Source organism: Vicugna pacos, chromosome 13 (genome assembly GCF_048564905.1).
Source record: "Vicugna pacos chromosome 13, VicPac4, whole genome shotgun sequence".
Taxonomy (NCBI): Eukaryota; Metazoa; Chordata; class Mammalia; order Artiodactyla; family Camelidae; genus Vicugna; species Vicugna pacos.
The window spans coordinates 38,158,940-38,181,157 of NC_132999.1; the positions used below are offsets into that span (position 1 = coordinate 38,158,940).

Consider the following 22,218-nt stretch of genomic DNA (forward strand, 5'->3'; position numbering starts at 1 on the left):
ATTCTGCAGGAAGTCTTGCCAGCTCGGACTAAGGGACAGAGATGGTACAAAGTGAAAAGAATCCTTCAGACCCCAAGCTTTTACAGGCTTCTATTCAAGGCCCTTTCTGCTTCACTTACACTCTCTTTGTGGCTTTTTATGCTTCTTTCTGCTTCCCAGTCCCAAAGTCAGTACCGTGTGTGTTGGGCTTCTGTTACGGCAGCATCCTATTCCTGGTACCACAGTTTGTTACAGTCTTTTGTTACATAACAAACCACTGCAAAACTTCATGGCTTGAAACATAAGCACAGGCAGTGCTGGGTGACAACAGCTGGTTTCTCTTCCGTGTACTGTCAGCTGTGGTGGCTCGATCAGGACTGGAGGATCCACTTCCACCACAGGGCTGACAAGTTAGTTCTGGCTGATGGTTTCTCTCCACATAGACCTTGCCACAGTGTGGCTTTGCCTCTTCACACATGGCAAGAAAGAAGTAGAAACTGCCAGTTTCTTAAGCCTTAGTCCCAGAAACTGGCAGTGTCATTTCCACTGTAGTTTATTGGTCAAGTGTCAATCACAGAGATCAGTGGAAGGGATGTTTGGGGGGTCCATGTTTTTAAGCTGCTAGAGTCTGTTAAAGGTCTTATCCTTTGCCTTTTATATTTCTCCCTTTAATCCATGTAGAATTTCTTTTTTTTTTAATCACTGGACTGTTGTTTTTTTTCACTTTTTGTGTTTTGATTAAGTAAAATTTACATACAGTGAAATCTACATATCTAAATATACAATTTGATGAGTTTTAATCAATGTAAACACCCATGTAACCACAACCCCAATGAAGATAAGGATCATTTCACCACCCTTGGAAGTTACCTCATGCCTCCTTACAGTCAGTCTTCACTCTCACCTTTATTCTGATTTCTGTTACCACAGATTACATTTTCCTTTTCCTGAACTTAATATATAAATGGAATCATGCTATTTTGTATCTGGTTTCTTTCATTCAAAATAATGTTCTTGAGAGGCATCCTATCAATAGCTCATTCTTTTTCACTGCCAAGTGGTATTCCAATAAATACCACAATTTGTATATCTGTTCTCTTGTTAATGGTTATTTGGGTTGGTTCTAGTTTTGGGCTATTATGACTAAGCTTCTATGAACATTGTAGTAAGTGTCTTTTCAGGCATATGTTTTCACTTATTTTCATTACTCTTCTTACCTATCTGAGTTCCTGCATTTCTATTTATTTTGTTTTCAGTGAAAGAGTCATATTATGACATGGAAATTCTATTTCTTAACAGACTCTAACCAATTCTTCTTTTGTTAAATCTACCTTCGCACCCATCTGCAGGGGCATCTCCCCTTTCTTGGCCCTTTTGTGAGTTATAAGGTGGAACAGCTTAGTTCTCATCATTCCCCACTCTTGGTTAAGGAATCAGCTTTCTTGGATCTGCTGAGTCAGTTGCTACTTTGCCAGTCTGTTTTTCAGCTTTCAAAATTTTAAGTTGTCTCTTTTTTGTTATCTGGCTCATTTTAGTGGGGTTTAGGAGAGAACAGAGTTAAATGTGTATTTCAATTCATCTTGTTTACCCTTTTCTTCTTTTTCTTTTCTTTTTCAGCCATCACCTTTCACATCCTGCCTCTCTTTTTCCATTTTCTTCTCTCCGTCTTTCTTCCCCTTAGAATTAGAATGATAAAAGTGGGAGAGTCCTCTGAGAGCATCTAGCTCAGCCCCCTCATTTTATGGGTGGCACACCTGAGGCCCAAATAGGACAGCAGTCCATCCACAGCCCACATAGCTACAGCTCTTATCTTTTTGCCCCCCTGCCCTTCTGTTAGTGAGCGAGGACAGTGTGAGAGAGCAGAGTAACCCTTACTCAAGTGGAAACGCAGATCAGCAGAGAGAATGCCATGGCTGACCAGGCAGCCGAGGGTCCTTTCCAGAGACCAAGAAGCAAGTCTGGGTAGGCCTGCCTCTCACTTCTGTGCTCGCCCTAGTGTCTACCCCAGCACAGTGCCAGGTGGAGGGCTGCAATGAAGAGAGTGCCAGCTGTCCTGACAGGAGGAACTACTGAACCCTCAGGCCGTTTGCATGTTTTTCTTTATTCCAATTTTCTTGTATTTTCACTGCTTTCTTTGCGCCTCAGAAGGTGTAGAAAATAACAAGGGACTCTAAGGCCCAGAATGGAAAGCAAGGCAGGTGACTAATGGTGTGACCACTTAAAGTCCAAGGCCAGACACACACAGGCACAGTCTTGCTAATATTGGCATAGCCTACAGCTCTGTACATAGAGCACATGGGAGATACAGAGAATATGTAAGGCAACCAAGGATCGAAATGAAATACATGTGTCTGGGAAACTGCTTACATTTCCTTTCCAGTGCACAGAAGACAAAGTGCAAGTGCTGTGCCGTGGCTTTTGGTCTGGGCTGTTCTCCCAGCAGGCTGTGTTCCCAGAGCCTTTGGTCATGCAGTTCGGGCTGGCAGCAGCTGGGCACAGCCACCCTCTACCCCCTCCCACAGTGTTTCACCAGCTTAGCAGCTGGGAATCCTGTAGAGACCAGAGCCCAGGGTATAAAAGACGAAAAGAACACTGTTTTCTGACTTCTCTACCCTGGATGCTCTTTAAGCTGCTTTGATTCTTTGTCTCCTGCAGTTTGTATTTACTTGAACAAGAAAGGCAGCACGGGCCCCCACTTAGATAAGAAGAAGGTCCAGCAGCTCCCCGACCATTTCGGACCAGCCCGCGCCTCCGTGGTGTTGCAGCAGGCCGTCCAGGCTTGCATCGACTGTGCTTATCACCAGAAAACCGTCTTCGGCTTCCTCAAACGGGGCCACGGTGGTGCCGTAATCTCAGGTAAGCACCCTGGGGCTAGTATGGTTCCTAGCCAGAGGGGCAGGCCTTCTCAACTGGCTGATTTCCAGGAAGGCATCCTGGTTTCTACTTCACACCTGTAGGCTCTGGAGAAATATGAGAGTATTCCATTCCTCGGAGAGTCCTCATTTTCAACTCCCAGAGCCCTTCTGGGTCTTTTGCCTATTGCTGCTGAGTAGAATACCCACATAGACTATGCTCAACTGAGCCGCTGAACAGACTGCTCTCCTGCCTGCCTGCCTCACCTCTCCCATACAGAAAATACCAGGGTACTGCTCTGAAGGTACTCCAGAAGAAGAAATCCAGAGGGGGCTGTTTCAACAGGAGAGGTTCCCCAGACTGCCACAGCCTCCCAGCTGGCTTCAGGGAACCTCAGAACTCTAGTCTCATTCTTTTGACTCGTTAGCCTCCCAGTCCTAAGCCAGCCCTGATACAGGGGAGTTGAATCCCAGGGCAGAGTGGGAAGAATCATCCCTCTCCATGAGACTCTGAGTCAGTTACAGTGTGTGTGTGACAGAGAGTGTGTGTGTGAGTGTGTGAGTGTGTGTATCCCTTTATTTTCACTGAGAATAGTCACTTTTTCTGCTGTGTGCTCGTCCTGTTTCCATTCTCCTAAGTCTAAAACTCTATTCTTTACCCACCAAACCTATGAAGACTTGACCTAGAGCCTTTTAATCTCTGCCCTAATCTCCTGGCCCTCTAACTCTAACTAGTTGCAATGTCCAGCCTCAAGAAATCCAGCTGGCATGGAAGACTCCATAAATACAACTGGATTCTTCTAGCAAGCATTTACTGAGCTCTTACTGTACGTCAGAGGTTATTGCCAGACGGTGGCCAGGGGAGAGGGAGGAGAGAAGATGCCATGCTCAGGCTCTGCCCTGGTGGAAAAGAAAGAATAGCTCACAGCTAACTGTGGGAGGTGTTAGAATATGTGAGAAATGTGTGCAGGCTGGTGTAGGAGCCCAGATGAGGGAGTAATTGGCTGCGGGGAGGATGGGGGCAGGCAGGGAAGGAATCTTTATAGAAGGCTGAGAACTGCATGGGAAATCAAGCCTCCCTTTTCTTCTGAGGCCAGGGCCTCTGCCTGGCCTCTCCTTTGCTTCTGGGCGGCAGCCTGTGGGGACCCAGCCTTCTTTAGCAGCTCTCGCCCATAGCTTCTCTAGAGTTCCTCCTCTGCCCCCAAATTGATTCCTGAGAGTGACCTATCTCCCCATTTCCTTGCTGTTCTCAGAGACAGACACAGAGGCTTTTTGCTTTTTAAGGATTATACAGATAAGTTTTAATAAAAACTAGGGAGTAAAACAACAAAACAAAACAAAACAAAACCAAGCATGGAATAGTTCCAAATGTCGCTGAAATTCCAGTTGCCTCTATCCAGGTGGGACTGTGCGCCCAGGCCATTGCTGGCAGTATCTGTATTCTCCTCTTCTGCCCAGCTTGTCTGTCCTTGGGCAGTTCTTACGGAAATGGAACCCTAAATGAACAAATTTCCTGGAGGAGGCCCAGCCAGCTGATGGAGCAGATAGAATTATGTTCACCGTTGTTTGTACAGGTTGAATAAAACCATTCCAGAGCCCCGACAGGCCAGTGCAACAGACCTGGCCTGGCCACTCCCATTATTGCAAGCCCTTTGGAGTTGGAGGCAAAAATCAAACCCTCAAGGGAGGGAGGGGAAGGGAGGGAGGGAGGGAGGAAACTTGAGCACTGATTGCCTCTGTGTAACCAGGTTAGCCTGAGGCAAGCAGTGGGCTGGACTCCTCCGGCCAGCTCTGCGCTGCACTGCGCTGGCAAGCTGACGTGCTCGGCCCTGTTTACTTAACTCCACAGCCGTGTTTGACCGTGAGCAGCACACCCTCAACCTCCCAGCAGTCAACAGCATCACCTACGTCCTCCGCTTCCTGGAGAAACTCTGCCACAACCTTCGCAGTGACAATCTGTTTGGCAACCAGCCCTTTACACAGACTCACTTGTCACTCAGCACCGCAGAGTACAGCCACAGCCACGACAGGTACCTACCAGGTAGGAGCTGGGGCAAGGCCTGGGCTAAGAAAGGGGGGCAGGGCCAGTAGCAGCAGCAGTGAGGGCCTGGGGCCAGCCAGCCCTCAGGCCCACTAGCCTGGCACCTACTACCCAGGGATCTGATTTTCTGTCCCTTATCTTTGCCACATCTGGGACTTTTTGGTCTCCTCTTTTCTTTACACTCTCTTCAGGATTTTGCCTCCTATCTCTAAGATTAACCCTCTTCCTCTGGATTTTTATCCCTAGAAAATGGTGGTCCACGGTTCTCCTTCTGAGCTTTAAACTGCACATGGAGCCACCGTGAAGTCACAAGACATCTCCCAGTGTGAATCTGGCAGCAAAGGCCTAACATAGATCTCCCTGATCTCCCTTGCCAGCAGGAAGGTTTAGTCTCAGGCTACAGATTGAGAAATTTGCTCCCTGGTGATTGGCCAGCCATACACTCTTTCCTTTGGCATGTGGCCCTACCTCCTCCAGCACTGCCAGTCTAGCAAGTCAATTCAAGTTCCTGCTGTTTCTAACTAGATTGGAAAATAACTTTCTTAGTTAACATACCAGACCCACAACGGGAAAGCGGATGCCACGTGGCTGGATCAGTGACTAAGCACTTCCAAGAAAGGTTTGAGTGAATGGAACTCGGCATCTCTGATCCGGAGCACAGGACACAGAACGGCAGGGAGGGGAGGAAAGCTCGACCTTAAACCTAGCGAGGTAGGTCATGTGGAGAGAGGGAGGAAAGGCCCTTTAAGAGGGTCCTCTGGACCTCATCCTGGCCAGAGGAATAGAAGCGTAGTGCTGTCAGCGCTGGGGCTGTGCTGTCTGGTGATGAGGGAGCATAAATCCAAAAGGTACTCCCTTCTGACCTGCACAAGTCTTATTCCCACACTGCCGTCCCTCTTGTCTTTTTGTCATTGTCTTAACAGAATTACTTCTGATAAAAGTGCCACTTCTGGAGAATGTGCTTGGGGAAGGGACTGCTCACCCAGCCTCTCCCTCTCCCCCATCACCTCTGTCTATACTTCTGCACCCAAACGAGAATTGCTTATGTGACTTGCGTGCAGGGCAACAAGATACCTGAATTTCAAATGCTCCATCTGGTCCCTGCAGACATATTTGTGATCCCCTCACTGAGCCTTTTCTTCAGAGAGAACTTCTCATTAACCTACTCTATATTGCTTTCTTTCAGCATCAAAATCTCTGAGAACAGAAGAAGGTATTACTTATAGTTAGGATATTGCACTGGGAGTCTGAACTGGGCATGGTGGAGTTGGTGCAGACAGAGGCAGGTTCTCACCAGCTGTTGGCATTCAGGAATTCTGAGCTACACTTCAGTCATTAAAGTTAGCCCTACCTGAGATTCTGGAAGAATGGGTACAAACCCATTTCTTGCCCAGACAAACCAGAGCTTTTCCTAGATTTCTGACTTCTCTTGCTCCCTCACTTATCTTTTCTGCCTGCCTGCCTACCTACCTGCCTGCCTGCCTGACCCTTTGATCCACCTCTTATCATTTATCATCTCCTGCACTTTTCTGATTAATTACCCAAACCTCTGCCAATGACCTTGATCTGCATAAAGGCTTTCTTTTCCCTTGCCCTTCAGATCTGGTAATTATCACTCCCACCCTTCTGCCTGGCTACACACTTCTGCTAGTTCAACATCCAAAGGTACCTCCTCTCTTATCCAGGGACTTACTGGAACCCTCTCCCTTCCCTATGATCTTGTCTCCACACTACCCAGTAGGGTCTTGGCCTAACTGACCACCCTTTTCCAGAACAGCTGATAGTCATCAAATGCAGATCCTGTTAGGTTTCCTTACCTAAGTTCAGACTTAGTTTTTAACTCCAGTGTTTTATTTTGAAAAATGTCTAACCTAGAGAAAAGTTGTACAAGTAGTACAGTGAGCAGCCATATGTGCTCTTCACCTAGATTTACCTCTTATCTTTTGCAATATTTACTTTGTTTCTTTAAGTATATATACCTATCATTGTGTCTGTATATTTTTGTTTATTTACTGAACCATTTGAGAGTTAACTGCAGATGAGAGACTTGATCCTTCAATGCCTGTATATCCTAAGAACAAGGAGCGCAATACTGTTATTATACTTGAGAAATATGGCATTGATAAAGCCTGCCAGCAGCTGTATGCAGCCCCTATTCAGATTTCCTCAGTTGTCCCAGCTGTACCCTCTGTAGCTTTTTCCCCCCATCCAAGATCCAACGAAGGATTATCTACTGCATTTAGTTGTTCTGTCTCTTTAGGCTTTGGTTTTTTTTTTAATCTCGAGCAGTTTTCCAGACTTTTTTTCCTACCCTCTATAACATGACATTTGCATTTTGAAGAATTCAGGCCAATTGTTCAGGTCATCAGACATTATCAAATACTTACTCTGTGCTAGATCCAATAGTGGACTCCGGGGAGATGGCAAGAAAACACACTCAATCCCTGCTCTGAAAGAGTTCCCAGCTGAGAGTGGGAGATACTGGTAAACAGGTACGTGGTAAGGGCGTGGAACAGAGGTACTCTGGCCCGGCCAGGAGTGATGAAGGAATAAGGCGAAAGAAGAAGTCAGGGAAGGATTCCTGAGGGAGGCAATGTCAGGTTAGAGTTTTTTCTTCAGACCTACACGTCTGGCTGGATCCAGTAAGGGGCCTGTGAAGATCAGGTGAGAGGGGGCTCTTTCTGGTTCTCTAAAAACTGCTGCTAATAAATAGGAGAGTGTATTAATTAGTGGGTCCCAGTGACTGTTAATCTTAACTGTAATTGAAATCTTCTTGGCATTAACCTCTGGGTCTGCTGTTTTAGAGTTGCCCAGGTTGCCTTCTGCTGGAGGAAGTGCTTCATTTGTCCCATGACAATGAGTTCCCTGTGCCTGTCTTTGTAGCTGACATCAGTTCTTCTGAGCTAGTTATAAAGTGGTTCTCTTGCCAAGCCCCAAAATTTGCAGGATAAAAGCCAAAAAAGAACTGTGAAATTTCTTAGAATGCCCCTTCATTCCCACACAGGCTTTCCTCATAGAACTGTCACAGTTCTGAGATGACTCAAACGTTCATAATTAACTGAAACTGTAGTGATTCCATTATTCAGTCAGACAGTCAGTCAGCCCAGTATTTACTGACTGCACAACGCCAAGCTCTGATTTAGGCATGAGGGATTCCATTGTAAACTAAGAGTCAAGGTCCTTGCACCCACAGCGTTTATAGCCTGGTAGAGAATATGAACAAACAAGCAAATAAATTAATTCATGGTGATGAGCACTTTAACAGAGCAACTTCAGAGTTCAAGAGTTCAAACCAGATATGTCAGGGAAGACTTTCCAGAAAAGATGATATAAGCTTTGACCTGAAGGAGTAGAATAATCAGGTAAAGATGCCACAGACCGAAAGAGATGGAGGAAGGGAATGATGCAGAGTGTTCTTGTTGACTGAGGAGCATGTGGGACGGAGGGGCAAGAGGAAAAATGACTTGTTTCAGAGGCACTGAATGTTGAGTGCAGCTGACATACAAAGTAGAAGGGAAGAGGTGAGGCTGGAGCCGTAGCAGAGGCCCAGGCAGCAAAGGTCAGCTTGGCCATGTTACAGACCTTAAACTGTGTCACTGAGCAGAGGGGACCCACTGAAGTGTTTACAGCCATGATTGTGTATGGAAATAACATAATCAGACTTGTGTTTTTTAAAGCTCACTCAGCATACTTAACTATGTGGGAGAGAAGATGGGAGGTGGAGCAAGAGGTAGGCAGGGAAACCAGTTGGAGGTTTTTTAACTCTGAGAGGCCTCCTAGATTTGAGGATTATTCTTTCCTTTGATATGCAAATCTAGATACAGGGAACCCCCATCCCACATAACCCAGAATAAGTTTACATTTTCCCCGTAGCAGTCCATACTTTCAGCTCAGAACTCCTGCTTCTGAGTCAGTTCTTAATCCCCTCTTTCCCTGTCAACACCCGAAGCTGCTTGTCTCTCCTACAGCACTTTGCCCCAGCGATTTGACCCAGCTCCTCATCCTTCATTTCCCTAAGGAAAAACTAACACAAGGCTTTTCGGTGTAATAGACTTACACTGAAGGTTTGAGGGGGAAGAAGATTAATTACCACAAAGAACAGGAAGCAGTTTAACATTTTGTTTTATCTTTGTGTTTATCAGATGCTATAGGTGATAATCTTGCTGGCCTCATCTTTCATCTTAGGCCTCAGCCTCCTGCCATTTTCTAGAACCCACTCTAGGATTTGGAGAATTCCCTTTTTCCTCTGATTTCTCTGTTCCCTCCATCCCATACCTCCTCCGTTTTAGGCCGTCAGCAGGCAGCTCCAAATTCATTTACGATGCAAAATAATTTTGTTTGCTTTTGTCTCAGCTTTCCCCTCCTACACAATACCCAGACCTTGTCTTTCATACCACAAGTACCATTAGTGTAATTATCCAAGTGAAAGGACAGTTTAGCCCAGATCTATACTTTTTAGGACCTGAAAGAACAAAGGGAAAAAGCTGTGGGTGGAGAGATTTGTTCCATCTGTTCGGTGTGCCCTTTTTCCCTTTTCTTCTGCCTTCCTATGGATTAATCCAGTTTTTTAATAATTCTATTCTATTTCTCTTGTTGGCTTGTTAGCTGTAACTCTTTGTTATTTTAGTAATTGCTTTAGTTTATATTATACATTTTTTACATATCACCATCTTCTTTGAAGTAATAATCATATCCCTTTACATATAGCATAAGAACCTCAAAACAGTACACTTTCTCTTCCTGGCATTTATGCTATTATAATTAATACATTTTACTTTTACACATATTATAAATCCACTTTACATTGTTATTATTTTACTTTAAATAGGTAATTATCTTTTAAAGTTTTTTTTTTCAAATAAAATTTGTTTTATATTTACCCTTTCACAGTTGCCATTTCTGCTACTCTTCATTCTTTAGTGTAGAGCCACCTTTCATACAATCTCATTCTCTGCCTGAAGGACTTTCTTTAACATTCCTCATAGTTATGGTCTGCTGTAGTTGAGTTCTTTCAGCTTTTGTGTCTCTGTTTTTGAAAAGTACTTGTGCTGAGTTTTAGAGCCTCAGGTTGACTTTTTTGTTGTTTAGGAGCCACCCTAAAGATGTGGCTCCGTTGCCTTCTGCTAGTGTTGTCTCTGATGAGAAGTCTGCTGTCATTCTTATCTTGGTCTGTTCTGTGCATCTTTTTCCTCTGGATGCTTTTTAGGTTTTCTATTTAAGCAACTTGATTATGCTGTGCTTTGCTGAGGTTTACTTCATGCCTCCTGTGTTTGGGGTTCACTGAGCTTATTGGATATGTGGGTTTATAGTTGACATCAAATTTGAAAAAATTTCTGTAATTCGTTCTCATATATATTTTCTGTTACCTATCCTCTGGGTACTCCAATTAGACATATATTAATCCTCTTGAAATTTTCCCACAGTTTACTGATGTCTTTAAAATTTCTTTTAGCCTTTTTTCTGTGTTTTACTTTGGATAAATTCTATAGCTATGGTAAAGTTAGTTGGTCATTTCTTCTGCAGTGTCTGATCTGCTGTTAATCCATCCCAAGTATTTTTCATCTCAGACATCGTATTTTCACTTCTAAAAGTTCAATATGGATCTTTTTTTATCTTCAGTGTCTCTACTTAACATGCTCAGTCTTTGCTTTACCTTCTTGAACATATGAAATATAGTTAAATCACCTGTCCAGTACTCTGGCCTGTGAACTTTAGCTCCGTGTTCTACCTGGACTCCCAGCTCCGTCTCCTCAACTCTGGGAGATCACTGGGCTCTGTCTGATTTTCCCCTCCCTGCACTGTGGCCTGGAAACTCTCCAGACAGTAAGCTGGGAGCAAGCCTAGGGCTCACCTCACCTGTTTCCCCTTTTTCAGAAATTGCTGTCCTGCACTACCTAATGTTCAGTGTCTGAAAACTGTTCTTCATATTTTTTGCCCTTCCTTTTAGTTGTTTCAAGCAATAGGGTTTATTGGATCCTTGCTATTCCAGGGCTGTGGCAGTGGAAATCCAAAATGTATATTGAATCCATGTATATTTTATCTCTACAGCCTTTACCATCATCTTCCCTCTCCTGGCCTGAGAGATCTTTTCTAGCATCTCTTGTCCCCTTACTACCTCTCTTGTTCCTCTCTGGTCCATTGTCTACTTAATAGCCTAAATGGTCTTCTTAAAGCACAAATTAAATTATAGCACTCCTCCACTTAAAACTCTTTAGTGGCATTCTAATGCACTTATAATAAAATCCAGATGTCTTACTCTGGATTGCAGTGTCCTGCATGATCTGGTCTCTGCTTACCTTTCCAAACTCATCTCTTTGTTCCCTATATTTTAGCTACCTGTTTTTCCCCATTTCCATGACTATTACAAGCTGCTTCTACCTCACCATCTTTCTGAATGTGACCAGGCAGCAACCCCTAGCGATTGCACCAGAGAACCCACAGCAGATTCTTTCCTGTGATCCTACCCAAACCTAGTCAGTTCCATAGCCCTTCCCATAGAATTCTCTGCATGTGAGGAGTATCCTGGGTCCTGGACCACATTCCCATCCTTTGTAGTTTTTCTTAGAGATCAGATGTTTAGATGATGCTTGGGATTCATTTAGGGTCTCCAGTGACCCATAAAACCGAGCACACACTGTCTAGCACACCTCCATGTGGACTCTTCTTCAGAGCACAGCTTAAACATCAAGTTGTCAGAGAAGCCTCACAGGGTCTCCTCACCTAAGAAAGCTCTCCCTGTTGTTTTCTGTCTCAATTCCCTATCTCTTTCCTTAGTAATATTTATAATAATTTCTATTTCTCAGTTTGTATTTTGTCATTCTCCCTGCTAGATTAAATAATCCATGAGGGAAGGAGTGATATCTATCTTTTTCACCATTCTCAGTATCCATCACCCTAAGAGTCACATAGTATGTATTTAATAATATTTGTTGAATGCAAGAGTACTTAGTAGAGGATGTGGGACACGTGGTTAAGAGAGAGGTTTTTTATAACATGGGAGAGACTTAAGCATACATAAGACCTGGGATGGTCACTGAGTCCTGTGTTGGTGTAAGAATTTTCTTAGATTCATAATTCTAATTGTTTCTTGGTCATTCAGTTCACCCTCATGAAGGGGAAAGCAGGCTTCTGAGCACAGAGTCCTTGAATCTCAGAAGCAGAAATGGCTTTCGAGATGATCTAGTGTCTAGCCCAGCGGACAAGGGTGGTTGTCTGACTTCTGCTTAATAACTCCTAATGATATGTTTTTCCCAGTCACCTTTGGCAATCAGTTTTGTTGTTGGACACTTTTGATCACTAAAATACCTTCCTTTTTGAGCTAAAATCTACATTCTTCTAACTCCTGCCCCCTGTTCTCTCTGCCTTCCAAAAGAACAAATCTGTCTCCAGCCCTCTTCCCTTCCCATGACTGCCTTTAGGGTGTCTGTCTCCCCTGGCTTTTCTCCAGACTGTGTATTCCCAGGCTCATTCTCTTCTGCCATGAGTTCTAGGCCTCTCACCACCATTCTGGTCATCCTCCACCAGGAACTCTAGTTTTTAAGTTCAGCCCTGCAATGTGATACTCAGAAGATATGCTTCTCACTGAAAATAGCATGTAAGAGCAAGGTCATTGTCTCTGTCTACCTCTGCATACCCCATACGTACCACAGTGACCAGGACACAAAGGGTCCTCAACAAATGTTTGTTGATGAATGAGTGAGCTCCCTCTCATGCTGATTGTTCTCATGTCTCCAGGATATCAATAGAAAATGTTATTCACATTGACCCTCTGAGGTTAAGTGTTTTCATCTCCATGTTATAGATACACAAACTGAATCCCAGAAAAAGGATGGTGATCATTGACTAATGATCATACCAGGAATAGAACTCAAGTCTTCCAGCCCCAAATTCTGATCTTTGGGCCAGTGATTTCAAAGCTTGTTTTATTTTAGTAGTGGAACTCCTTTTTTGCAAAGGTAAGATTATATGAAACTGGTATGCAAAAGTTAAAACCAGAGCTGTTTTGATAGAAGCTGGGATGCTGCCCAGATCTCTACCCAGAAGCTGGGAGTTGTAAGGGCTCTGTGAAGTACAGCTGGAAAGCACAGCAGTCTTCTACCCTGACATTATCCTCCTGATGGTAGCCAGGGTCTCATTTGATCAGCCTTCAGCAGACGGGACCTCCCAGAGCTTTGGGCGTAATACTTCATTCTTCCTCTGCATCTCATTAGGATAAGATTTAATGACCTTGCCTAGTCCAGGTGCAACTAGTCCAGATTTTCAGACCCCCTCAACTCAAAATCCAGATTTCAGTTGCCATGCTTAGCACTGCCAAGAGGAAGAGACACTGATTTTGCGTCAGCATCTGGTAAGCCCCTGGCATTGTCATCATAATTATTCTTCACATCTGTTAGCTCATGTGAAGCAGGTGAACTCCTTCCAGTCTTCACCGAGTAAAATGAGGGTTGAAAAGATGAGATTATTACTGTGCTGATAAATACAGAAATTAGAGTTCATCTTTTTCTTGAGCTATTGCAGAGAACTTGGATTTGCCACTCCAACTATGAATGAAGAATAAAATACAGCTCCCCACCTTTGTAAAGTCCATCCCATTCTGTTTTCTCATTTGATGCTCTCAGCATAACAGAGGGTGATTTTTTGCCATTTTACAGATGAGGAAACTGGTTCTCAAAGAAGACAAACATCTTGCCTTGGATCACGTACTTGGTAAAAGGCAGGATCCCAGAAGTAGAACCCAGGCACCTTGTTTCCTGGATTGGATTCCTGTTCTTGTCTCAAACTGAGACACTACTGTATAATCATCTCTCTTAGAAACTAGAAATCTAAAACCTCACCTGCAGAAATGGAGTGCGGTATCCTGGAGCCTCAGAGACTTCTCTCTTCCGAACCATTTCTAGGGAGGGGCCTCATCAGTTAACCTTCCTGAGATAAGATGAATAGCTGTCTCATGCTAGGTTTGACTATAATCCCATGGTTACCAAGAAATGTTAGGTGACTATTAGAAAGTAGTCGTAAAATTTTAAACCATCTTGTCCCAGAGGTCTTTTTGTGTGCCAGACGATCTGTTTGAATTTAGTGTTCATCAGAGGCTCTAAATGAATCCCAAGCATTATCTAAACACCCAATCTTTAAGAAAAACCACAAAGGTCAGGGTGTATGGTCTTGTACCCAAGACATCTCCCATAAGCTGAGAATGCAGTGGCCAGGGTTGAGGTGTGGGTGACCTGACTTGGTGCGGGTAAAAGCCAACCATGGGAGAGAGTCTGCTTCAAGTTCTCTAGTGCAGTGATTAGGGGCTCCTGCTTGGGGTTCCGGCCATGGCCATGGTATAGAAATGTCAGGATGAGATTCCCTTTATAAAGGCTTTCATAGCCATTCTCTTTTGATATTCACAAATTCCTTGGAAGAAACAGGCCTTCCATATTATAGATTAGGAGGCTGAGGTTTTGAGGGAAGCACCTTGCCTGCTGAGTGGCAGAGCCAAATTCTAACCCAGATCCTGGTCTCCATGCCCACACTCTCGCTATTGCACAACCCCATCGTCCTTGGAATGTTTCCATAGAACAAGGCAAATATGAAGGGAGGGAGGAAACATAGTAGCAGATCCTTTGCAGGCAGGCTTCTAGTCAGGCATTAAGAAACATTTCTTAGATGTCCTGCTGGTTTAGAGGGTCAGCTTCGAAAGTGCCTTCATCTAAGCAAGTGTATTTCTTCTTCTGCACCCCTCTTCCCTCCCTGCTCTAGCATCTTGTGTGTTAGGGCAGCCTCTTCCCAGAATAGCTTGCTTGCTTGCTTGCTTGCTTGCTTGCTTGCTTGCTTGCTTGCTTGCTTTTCTTTCTTTCTTTTTTTTAAGGTTTTCCTTATCCAGAAAAAGCATAAGACATCCAGACCAGAAGAAAACTCAAAGACCATCTAATGTAAGAGGAAGAGTCTCTGAGGAGATCCAAATCCAGAGAGTGGCACTGGGCTTGACTAAAGTGAGAGCCAGAGCCATGACTGGTACACAGGCCTCCTGAGACCCTGCCCAGGGCTCTCTGTTTCGCTCTCACTCCACCCAGACAGGTTCCTGGGAACCAGCACTCTGGCAGTCCTTCCAGGCTAGTCCCTGCTCTAACTTTGGTTTTACTGTTTTCCAGGTGAGACCTTTGCCCTGGGAAATAGTCTGGCCCGGTCCTTGGAGCCACACTCAGACTCAATGGACTCCACCTTGAATCCCACCAACCTTGTCAGCACCTCGCAAAATGTTCGAACCCCTGGGTACCGGCCCTTGCTTCCATCCTGTGGCCTTCCACTGAGCACTGCCTCAGCTGTGCATAGGCTCTGTTCGAGGGGTAAGGTTTTCAGAGTTCTGGCTCTCCTGCCCTGTCTCATTCTTTCCTCCATTCCTTCCTGAGCCCTGGGAGGCCAGAAAGGACTTCACTCTTTTGTTCCCTGCCTGGTGGTGACTGGGTTCTGGGCTACCATTGTGCCTGGCTAGGCACCTGGGGAGCAACTGAAGCTCTAGGATTGGCTGGAGAATAACAGAAACTAACAGCCAAAGAACTAGAGCTAAAGGGACAGGAAAGGAGTCATTCATTCATTCATTTGTTAGTCATTTATTTGAACACCATCTGTGTTTGTCATGGAGGATACAAAAATCAATCACTTCTTGTCCTCAGGGAGCTCAGAGTTTTGTGGGAGAGACAAACACTTAAATAGATAGTTGTAAAACAACCATCTGAGTGTGGCTACAGAGATAAGCTTTGCGTTGTATGGAGACTGCCAGAAGGAACACCTAACCCAAGCTTGGTAGCCACGGGCAGCTTCCTGGAGAAAGTGTCTGAGATTTTAAAGGTCAACTGTATGAATGTATCAGGGTGGTAGGGGAGGGAGAGCTTTCCAAGGAAGAGAGTACAGCACGAACAGGGCAGAGGGATAAGCGCTAACACAGATTGTGCCAGGAGCTGCATGCAGCTCGGTATTGCTGAAAAACAAAATGTAATTCTGGGACTTTAAAGAGAAAATCCTGGAAGTGGCAGGGATTATATCATAGAGGGCCTTAAGTGTCATATTAAAGAGTTTGGAGTTGATCTTGTAGGTAGTGCGAAGTTACGGAGACTTTTAATTAAAGGCAAGACTTAAACGGGTTTGTGTTTCCAATAGATCATTGACTACTGTGTTGAGGATGGATTTGAGGAAGGACAAAACTAGAGAGACCACTTAGGAAGTTACTAGCATAGCCCTGACCAGAAATGACAAAGGCCTAGATTAAGGTAGAAGGTTTGTAGAACAGAGAATAGATTTCAAAACTGTTCATGCGGTAAATTTAATTAGATTTGAGGGTTGTGAGGAAGGAGTGGAAATGTCTCCCAGGTTTCTGAAAGGGGTGGCTGGATAGATGGTGGTTTCATTCACTGAGAGAGGGAACCAACCATAGAAGAGAAAGAAGGGGAGGGAACCCGTGAGTCATCTAAGTGATACCCAGCAGGCAGTGGCTATGCAGGTCTGATCCTCAGGGAAGAGGACTGAGCTGAAGTTAAATATTTGGCATATAGATGAAAGCTGAAGCTGTGGGGTGAATGAGACCCACTTCCCAGGAGGACGTCTAGAATGAAAAGAACAGGGAACCAAAGAGGGATTTCAGTAAACCAACGAAGTTCAGGAGGAGGAAACAAGAAGTGGACCCCACCAAGGAGATAAAGGAATAGTCAAACGTGAGAAAAAACAGAAGAATGTGATATTGTGGTGGCCAGGAGTACAGAGAGTATTTTAATAAGAGTACAGTCCAAAAAGGTTTGGTAGAATAAGGACTGAGAAGTTTCTATCGGATATGATGATTAGTGGGTAAGTGGTGATCGTAGCAAGAGCAGCTCATGGGTGCTGGAGGCGGTGAGCGCAGGTTGCAGTGGTCAGGATATCAAGGAGAATTTGATGAGAGAAGAAAGAGGTGAGCTTCAAAATAAAGTCTTCTAGAGTGGTGCACTCTGGCATGTGTATCAGCAGACAATGTGAGCCTTCCGAGAAGAAGAAATTAAGGATGTAAGAAAGAGGAGAAAGTAAGGCCTTGGAGGGTGGTGGGAAAGATTAGGGATCGGTCATAAGACAGAAGGAGGCACAGCTTGTTCTTTGAGACTGGAAGGAAGATTTACTGTGGCCCTTAGTGAATGGAGAGAGGGCTGAAGAGGGAAGGCCCTAGGAGTGCTGGAAGACGGGACAGCTATGAAGAAGACAGGAGGAGACGGATCAAGGAGGCAGGGATGGTTTGCAGGAAACACCAGAGGCCCAGCAATGCTTAGCACTTAGAGACGAGTTTGCCAGTTTGCAAGAGTTATGGTTTTCTTCTGTGGTTCTTAGAGATCCAGATGTGAGATGAGAAAAGACACTTTGATGGTTAAGGTTTTATGTTAAGCTAGCAGGGCAAGAGGGTACAGGGGGTGTGGGAGCATGTAATCAGTGGGGCTGGAGGAAGAGCGGCTGAGATCATCAGCACTGAATCTGGGCAGGGCAGGGAGGAAGCAAGACCAAGGAGGGGCTGAAGGAGGGAGAAGTTGTAAGTTTGATGTGCCAAAGATCTTTGTGATGTAATGATTATAGTGAGAGTTGGGAAGATGGGAGGTTGGGGTCAGAGAGGGGGTTGTTTAAAATCCTGAAGTAGATTTGTTCCAAGTGATGCAAGAACCAGACAGTGGCCTCGGCAGAAGGTATTTGAAGAAGAATAGAGATGAAAGTCACTGGAAGCAAGGCAGTTGAATGGATTGCCTCTGAGAATTATGGCAGGAATTAGGGTGGAATAGAAGGTGGTGAGTTAAGTAACAAAAAGTTATTTAACAAAGAGCAGAAACCCAGAGGTCTATAGATGAAAGTGATCAGACAGAGCAGATGGTCAGGTACATGTTTGGCCTCTGAAGAACATGAGCTCTCATAGGAGGATGTTCTAAACGCAGCAGCGAGGAGATAGGAGGATGCCATCTACACAACCGCTGCGGCCTCCTCTGCCCAGGGGTGTATCAGGTGTGAAAGAGTAAGAAGACTCCACTAGCAAGGCCTGCAGTGGTAAGAAGTGGCCTCAGGAGAGCTGGCTCTCAGGAAGGCTGGGACAGGGAGAGAAGCCTGGTTGCCCCTCCCTGGCCCGAACCCCAGCAAGGTCCACAGTGGAGCCCTGAAGTGTGCCCACCAGCTGTGCCCACTGAGTGGTGGAGGAGAACCCTGGGATAGTCTATCTGCAGAAACGGGAATAGGGAAAGACAGACAGGGCACTAACTTGTCTCCTTCCTAGCCATGTGGTCCTGGGCAAGCCACTTCACTTCTCTGGGCCTCAGTTCCTTCATCTCTAAACTAAAGATGATGATACTTCCTTCAAAAGCTGTTTTAAGGGTCAAATGAGCCGACAATGCTGGGGATTCTGTATAATGTTCACATGTCAGACCACTCTTCACCACGTCATCTCTGGTACATGCCAGTCATCTCTTGCCTGGACTAGTATAGTCATCTCCTTTTCAACTGGTCTCCCCTGCTTCTGTCCTTTCCCCTCTAAAGTCTTGTTATCAACATAGACTGTGAGAATGTAAGTTGGTTCTTGTCATTTCTCTGCTCAAAACCAATCTTCAGAAAAGCCAGTGGTTTTTCAGTGGCATACGTGGTCCTCTGTTACATGCATCACCACTCCTCCTACCCAAGAAGGATACATTTATGTGCATATCTCCTCTCTGCTCTCCATAATCTCTGCAGCTGGTTTCTGTCTCAGCATCACAGTAGACTTTTAGGGCAGGGAGAAGTGGCTGGCTCACATGGCCTACTCCAACTTCCCTCTACTATACACTCAAAAAGCCATTGGAATTTCTATGGCTCCAATCACCCTGCTTACTCCAGCACACTCCTCCCCTGGTCTGGTCAGTGCCCAGCTGAGATAATATGCCTGAGTCTCTTTCCCAGGGAGCAGGGGGTGGGCCAAGCCAAGTGTGCATCAGCTTTTAGAGCTGGGCCCAGAATGAGGGAAAATGAGAGGAGATCTTTAGCCTCTGCAAAACATGGTTGAAGAGTAGGTCCCTTCCACAGGTATGTTTCATCTCTGCCACTTAGCTGTTGACTGGGCATCTCCTGGGTGGGGAGGGTGTAGACACGAGCAAGGCAAGGTCCCTACCTCAAGACAGACATAGTCTGATGGAGGAGGCAGGCAGCTATGCAAGGAGCTGTTACATACGCTCATTCATTCAGCAAACGTTTCTGAACATCTGTTGTGGCAGAGCAGGCACTCTTCCACGCCCTGTGAAAGGGAAACACTGTCCTCCTGTGTCTCCCTTCACTCAGCACTCTGTTCAACACTGCTTCACTTCTGCCACCAGACGTGTGGGTCTCCACACACCAAGCAGTTCTGCGACACCAGCTGGTTGTCCTGCAGTTTCACTCAGTGCTGACAAGAGCTACCTAGAGATAGCGTCAGATCCCACAGGTTAAGGGCTCAGTCCCACAAGACTGACACCATCACCATCCCCAGTTGAAAAGTCCAAGTTGTTACCTGTGCTTCTACCTGACTGGCTATAAATTATAGGTTCCCACAATCATCCCTTCCTTGGGTTTGATTAATTTGCTACGGCATCTCACAGAGGTCAGGAAAACTATTTACTCATTAGGTTATCAATTTTTTAAATAAAAGGATGCAGCCTGATGGGAGAGATTTGTAGGGGAAGGTATGGGGAGGGGTGTGGAGCTGCCCAGCCCTCCCTGGGGACACCGCTTTCCCAGGACCTCCGTGCAGTCACCAGCCCAGAAGCGCACTGAACCCTGTCATTTGGGCTTTTCTGGAGGCTTCATTACATAGGCAAGATTAAGTCATTGGCCATTGGTGATTGACTTCAATCTCTAGCCCCTCCCCCTTCCCTGGAGGTTGGTAGGGTGGGACTGAAAGTTCCCACCTTCTAAACTCCTGGTTGGTTCCTCTGGCAACCAGCTCCTATCCTTAGGGGCTTTCCAAAAGTCACCTCATTAACATACTCAGGCGTAGTTGAAAGGGGCTTGTGAATAGCAAAAAACACCTTTATTTTTTCACCACTTAGGAAATTCCAAGAGTTTTAGGAGTTCTGGGCCAGAAAAGGAGATGAAGACCAAATATGTATGTTTCTTGCTATTGATCACAATATCACAAGAAGATAGCAGGGAACAAAACAGAAGAAGACAGATAATAAACATAAATACATGATATGATTTTATGTTGTGATGTATGCTGGGAAGAAAAAAACTAGAATAATTAAATTGAGCGTGATTTTATGGGGAATTGAGTATTTTTATTAGGCTATCAGGGAAGGCCTCTCAGAGGAATTAATGCTTGAGACCTAAACGTTGGAAAGGAATCAGGTATGCAAAGATCTGGGGAAAAGAACATCTTAGGCAGAGGAAATTGCAGATCAAAGAATAAAAACATAGCTTATTCAAGAAGCAGAAAGAAAGCCAGAGTGTCTGGAGCTTGGCAAGTAAAGTGGAGAGAAGGGGGTCATGAGGTCAAAGGTAGAAAGGGCCAGATGATGGGATACCTTCTAGACCATGGTAAGGGGTTCAGCTTTATTTCAGGTGTGCAGTGCAAGGACATTGCATTGAGTTTTTTGGGAGAGTTGACATGATCCAGTTACTTTTTAAAGGTTATTTTGACTGCTTTATGGAGAATAGATTATTAGTGATGTGATGGGGAGAAATCTGTAGAGATTGAGCTATAACCAAGAGATACACGAAATGCTTTGTGAGACCAATTATTTCAGGATTAGACTGGAAAAGTTTCATAAAGGAGCTGGTCCTTGAAGCCAACTCTTGCTTTAGCTAAGTTGTAGTTTGCCAAAAGAAAAGGAGAAACTGGAGGCAGAGGAGGAGGCCACGTTCCAGGCAGAGACAATGAAACATGGCTGAGATCTGTGCAGGTGATGATCAAAGTGCAGAGAGCTCAGATCCCACAAGGAAAATAGGAGGAGCTGTTATTGAGATAAAAGCTCTAAGCAAAGTACTAAATTAACGTTGGGATTCCTGACAGCCAAGGCAAAACTGTGCTCTGCCTTCATGTGTGTGGCTACAGCATAGTCAACTATTCTCCAGGCATTGGAAGAGGAACAGGGTATTATTACTCATCACTTTTTTTCTCCCTGGGCCCCAAGGACTTGGCTCTAACCCTGCCCGGCTCCCAAGGTCTCTCTAGAAATGGTGCCCAGATCCAAGGCAAAAGCAGCCTCACTCACCAGCCCCCTCAAACCCAAGTAATCCCCTGACTCAGGTCCAGGCTCAATCACCACCTCGGTGTAAAAGTCCTTCTGACCATGTCCAGAATCAGACCTACCCTTAAGATTTGACTGAAGAAGAGTCTCAGACCCTTGGGCCCTTTTTGGAAAAACCCTTCTCTCCCTCGGTTGCCTGACACTGCTGTGAGCCTCACCCACAAGGCCATCGGGACACACTAAGGAGAGTGGTGGGGAGTTACAGACCAGTCCTCGCCCGTTACGGCAGGTGCCCTCCTGTCCTGCAGGGTCGGACCGATATCTGGAGAGCCAGGATGCCTCTCGACTCGGTGGCCGGGACCCCTCTTCGTGGACAGTGGAGGATGTGATGCAGTTTGTCCGGGAAGCTGATCCTCAGCTGGGACCCCACGCTGACCTCTTTCGCAAACACGTAGGTGCTCCTGCCTGACCTCTCCTGTATCCACTGAAGTCTTGCTTCTGCACCTTATAGACTCTTAAAGAGCACGAGCTATATATTTGTTCCAGGTCCCTTGAAACTGAGCATAGGCGACACATACAAACTTAGAGGCAGAATCTTGAGTCTTAGATGGCCCTCACTGGACACTGAATTCAGCTCACTCCTTTAGTGTAGGATCTGATTCAGCCACATTCCTCCTGGGTGTGTGGCCTGTGGGCTCAGTCCCAGGGGCAGGACTCTCCTCTTCCTAGGAGCACTTACTCTCCGATCTACCTGCCTTCACCTGAGAATCAGGGGCTTCAGTCCAAGTTAAAGAGTCCCTTGCCAAGTGGCCCCCAATTCTCCAACCTCCTTGGTCCCCCCTCCCTCTACTTGCCCCTCCATGGGCCTCCAGCCTCTCTTCAAGTGACCACGTGGCTCTGGGGCCAGGGACTTCTGCTGATCCCCCTGCAGTGACTGTTCTCCTGACTTGGGGTTCAGACCTACTTCTTCACAGCCCCTCCTGCTTGTTGCTGTTCTGTGTTTGGGGCACTCATATCTGCTGCCTCTCAATGCTTATTTAAATCTTTCATGCCAGGTGGGTATGGAGGGTGCTCTTGGATCAGGCTTGAAGTTCTCAGTGAGTGCCTGCTTTGTGCCTGGCTCACCCAGAGGGGTCCCTGCCGCTCAGGAGGAAAAGTGACTTACCGAGTAACA

General features: G+C 45.5%; 1 protein-coding gene across 11 annotated transcripts in view; it reads left to right on the forward strand.

Annotated features, from left to right (window-relative positions):
- The window catches only part of SCMH1 (Scm polycomb group protein homolog 1), a 142,784-nt gene that overhangs the window by 119,106 nt on the left and 1,460 nt on the right, over nucleotides 1-22,218 (forward strand). For 10 of the 11 annotated variants that reach the window (XM_072974661.1, XM_072974654.1, XM_072974662.1 and 7 more), the window contains 4 exons: nucleotides 2,635-2,835; nucleotides 4,681-4,872; nucleotides 15,009-15,203; nucleotides 21,353-21,495. In XM_072974661.1, coding sequence (XP_072830762.1) covers nucleotides 2,635-2,835; nucleotides 4,681-4,872; nucleotides 15,009-15,203; nucleotides 21,353-21,495 — 731 coding nt within the window. Of the gene's footprint in view, nucleotides 1-2,634; nucleotides 2,836-4,680; nucleotides 4,873-15,008; nucleotides 15,204-21,352; nucleotides 21,496-22,218 lie in introns of those variants that run through there. The other variant, XM_072974663.1, reaches the window with a different exon arrangement.